This window comes from Chiloscyllium plagiosum, chromosome 15 (genome assembly GCF_004010195.1).
Source record: "Chiloscyllium plagiosum isolate BGI_BamShark_2017 chromosome 15, ASM401019v2, whole genome shotgun sequence".
Classification (NCBI taxonomy): Eukaryota; Metazoa; Chordata; class Chondrichthyes; order Orectolobiformes; family Hemiscylliidae; genus Chiloscyllium; species Chiloscyllium plagiosum.
The window spans coordinates 54485689-54489894 of record NC_057724.1 but is presented as its reverse complement, the minus strand read 5'-3'; the positions used below and the strand labels follow the sequence as shown (position 1 = coordinate 54489894).

Genomic DNA, 4206 nt, shown 5'->3' with positions numbered 1-4206 from the left:
GAGTTCCTCAATTTCAAATAACCTCCCCTCCCATTCCCTGACTCCCTTCCACCTCTCCCAGCCATCAACCGGATTCATTCCTCCCATTGACCAACCCAGGTTGTACCCTCTGCCTGTCTACACCTGTTCCCACTTCACCACTCTGCCCCCATCACCCCCTTTATCTGCAGCTCCCCCTACACCCACTCCCAGTCCCGAAGGGTAACACCTGAAACGTTGACTTCTCCGCCTCCTGATGCTGCCTGCTGTGTTCTTCCAGTCTCCTGCTTGTCTACTTACCCCTTTGTTAGCACCATCACAATTGTTATTTATTACAGACAAAGACATTCAAAAACAATTTACATCAGTTTGATTAACTGTACACAAGTTAACGCAAGAGTTTAACACAAAACTATTCAGTGTGATACAGTGTGCCAGAACTTCAATGGTCTGCTCCACATAGTGGACAAGGTCAAAGTTTACAACCTGATTCTCACATGACAAGTATCTGCTATCAGCAATGCAAACATGAGGAGGTAGCTAGGTCCATTGTGGGAAAGCTAACCATCAACCCTTCTGAGTGAGTCTCTTGTTCATCCATGCAACAGTTCTCAAGCTACAGTGTAAGGTATTTGAGAGCCGGTTGGCTCTGCTGTGCACAGTACAAGGCACAAAGTCTAATAGAATGGAACTGAAGCAGGATAAAAACAAACAAGAAGCCAAATTATTACCTACAGCTAACTGAAGTCTACTCATGAAACCAAAGCTGTATATGTAGAATTTTATACATTGTATTGTAGCTCACAGAACCACTACAGCAACTTCTTTGGCCCATGTGTTACCTTTATTCAGGCAGAGTCTCCAGAATACAAGACTGTGTCAAAACACATCTCATAAGTTATGCCTGTCCAGATACTCAAATCTGTATTAAAAGTGCACTTTGTAATCAACATTCTCTCGAAGGATTCTGATGTTTCGCATACAGCAAATTGACGTGCTGCACGGATCACAGCATTGACTTCAGTTCTGGAAGTCAGTGCAGCACACTGACTTCAGGAGGTCCACACAAAAGAGAAAAAAAAGAGAATGCTATTTGTAATAGATTTCCGATCAATAGCAAATGTCGTGGAACACAGTATATCTTGTAAGTTTTCAAATCTCTCACTTTTTGTTCATAAAAATGTTGAACCCAATATACAAAATATGTATCTCTAATGACCGGAATAATTTTCTGTGGCAGAAGTTTGAGCTCATGGTGCTATTACTAACACTGTGTTTGGCCCACTGATCACCAATAGAATGTTCATATATCAGCGTGCAGGAAGGAGGGTTGGGTGACAGGTGAGGATCTAACCTAGTTGGAGTCGAGGTGGAGTAAAATAAAAATTGAATTAATGAACACAAAATCTTAAAGTTCCTTCTAACTTTAACAGATTTTAAAACTTCATCTAACTTCTATATAAGTATGCATAATGTATGTAGTTTGTGCAACAAAAAAGATTCAACAGCACCTGTTGTCAAGTCTAGCCCTGATCATGAGTTCTACTGCAAGCTACTTGCTGTGCTTAGCAAACATAAGAATTTAACAGTAATCATAACTTAATTCAACCCCCACTTTGTCTGGGGAAAAATAATACAATGCCTTCTTTAAAAATAAAATTATATCCTTAAAAAGCTGCCAGAATTAGAGCTTATTTTTTTAAAAAAAATCAATGTTTTGCCATATCAGAATGTTTTTAAACATTAAATCAATCATAAATAGTCAACTAAATTTACAGTAGTGTAAAATACAATAAAAATTTTACAAATCATATGATAGCACTGAAAATTACAAAAAAGCATTTGGACCAATTTTGTCATTTTCTTTCTTCCCACAATAGAGTACAATGATTTTGGAAGATAGTACATGGTAACAGGAAGAATGTTGTAAGGAACACCAATATCTTGCGGCCTCATGCTGTCAGCATACATTCACGTAACCAACTTGCATACCAAAAAAAACTTGCAGTATATCGGCTCTTCAGTTAAATCCTGTCCCACTGCCTCTGTGGGAAATGCCGCTGAGCACCAGCTTCCTTTAAGATGATAAGTAATTCCTACTTCAAATTTCTTAGTCCCTTGATTGGTAGAAAAGAATATAACCTGATTCAGAGTTTTTGGAGATGTCTGATGTTAACCCATAGAATTCTTCAATAGCCTGGGCATCTATTTTCTGAAATTGGAAAGGAACATTTAAGCTTAAAATTGAAATGTTTAGCATTAAGCCATGATCAAATTTATGTTCCAGTGTTACAAAAATGCAAAAAACAAATCAAAAATATTTCAGGAAGGAGCTGGGAATGGAAATGCAGAAACAATATACAATCATAACCATTCCAATTCAAAAAGATAGATGATATGTCAACTCAACATAAAGCACATCCTAGTCTTCACTGAAACAAAGTAGATATCAAAAGGTACACAAAAAAAAGAAATTTATTAATGCCTTTTTGATGGAAAATACACAGCATTTTAAGCAGGCTTAGGAGGAGCTACAAGTTCAGCATTACGACTACACTGCATTTTAAAAAAATAGTTTGAAATTACTAATTGTAAGATTTCTAACTTCATATATTGGAAGATGAAAATAAAAATGCTTGAAATACATGGTAACTATCAATGTCTGGCCATCTGGGAAAATTAACAGTGAAATTCACAACTAATCTTGGAACCGGTTTGGGCGAAGTTCCCAACACAGAATCAGATAAGTTAATTGTTGTTTTAAGTCTGTCCAAGAGAAGGGCTGTATTAGCGAGTATAGTGAGTTCTTTCTTGATTATATGTTTTTGGAGATAAGTCTCTTGATTAAACTTAAAATATAAGCCATAGCTATTAATTTAACTGGTGCAGTGTTTTGTAGAGGAATAAGACAGTGTAATTTTCTGGGTCTGTAGATTGTGAAGGAGCAAAAATGGCCTTTGCAGTGATATGTACATCTTGTCAGATGTGGGAGTTTAAAGAGAGTTTAAGGGTTACTGTGGATTATATCTGCCATAAATGCTGTTGGATCGAGTGGATCAGTTGGAGAGACAGATAGAAGTGATGAGGAATTTGCAACAGCAACAGTATGTGATGGATGGCAGTTATAGGAAGGGGGGAAAGTCTCAGATACAGTCACATAGATGGGTTAACTCCAGGAAGAGTAAGAGAGGTCGGCAGGAGTCTTTCGTGGATATATCTATTTCAAACAGGTATGCTGTTTTGGAAAATGTAGGGGGTGATGGATTCGCAGGGGAACGCAGCACGAACAGCCAAGTTTCTGATATTGAGACTTGCTCAAATGCAACGAGGGGTACGTCGGTTTCCAAAGAGATCAATTGTGTTAGGGGATTCTGTAGTCCGAGGTACAGACAGACGTTTCTGTGGCCAGCAGAGAAAAAGCAGAATGGTGCATTGTCTCCCTGGTGCCAGGATCAAGGATGTCACAGAGAGGGTGCAGAATGTTCTCACGGGGGAGAGGGGCCAGCAAGAGGTCAGTGTCCACATTGGTACCAATGACATAGGAAGGGAAAAGGTTGAGATTCTGAAGGGAGATTACAGAGAGTTAGGCAGAAATTTAAAAGGAGGTCCTCAAGGGTAGTAATATCTGGATTACTCCCAGAGCTATGAGCTAGTGAGGACAGAGCAGATGAATGCATGGCTGAGGAGCTGGTGTATGGGAAAAGGATTCACAAGTGACCTGTACAAGGAGGACGGATTCACCTAAATTAGAAGGGGACTAATATACTGGCAGGGAAATTTGCTAGAACTGCTTGGGAGGATTTAAACTATTAAGGTGGGGGGGGGACCCAGGGAGATAGTGAGGAAAGAGATCAATCTGAGACTGGTACAGTTGAGAACAGAAGACAATCAGTCAGGGCAGGCAGGGACAAGGTAGGACTAATAAATTAAACTGCATTTATTTCAATGCAAGGGGCCTAACAGAGAAGATGATGGAAATGTGTTGCTGGAGAAGCGCAGCAGGTCAGGCAGCATCTAGGGAACAGGAGAATCGACGTTTCGGGCATTAGCCCTTCTTCAGGAAAGGCAGATGAACTCAGGGCATGGTCAGGAACATGGGACTGGGATATCATAGCAATTACAGAAACATGGCTCAGGGATGGGCAAGACTGGCAGCTTAATGTTCCAGGATACAAATGCTACAGGAAGGAGAGAAAGGGAGGCAAGAGAGGAGGGAGAATGGCATTT

General features: G+C 39.9%; 1 protein-coding gene across 3 annotated transcripts in view; it reads right to left on the bottom strand.

Annotated features, from left to right (window-relative positions):
• Window positions 1-201: 201 nt before the first annotated feature.
• Window positions 202-4206, bottom strand: part of LOC122557325 (ubiquitin carboxyl-terminal hydrolase 12-B) — a 66540-nt gene continuing 62535 nt past the window's right edge. For 2 of the 3 annotated variants that reach the window (XM_043704907.1, XM_043704908.1), the window contains one exon: window positions 202-2191. In XM_043704907.1, the coding sequence (XP_043560842.1) occupies window positions 2090-2191 (102 nt within the window). In that variant the 3' untranslated portion in view covers window positions 202-2089. The remainder of the gene's footprint in view (window positions 2192-4206) is intronic. The other variant, XM_043704909.1, reaches the window with a different exon arrangement.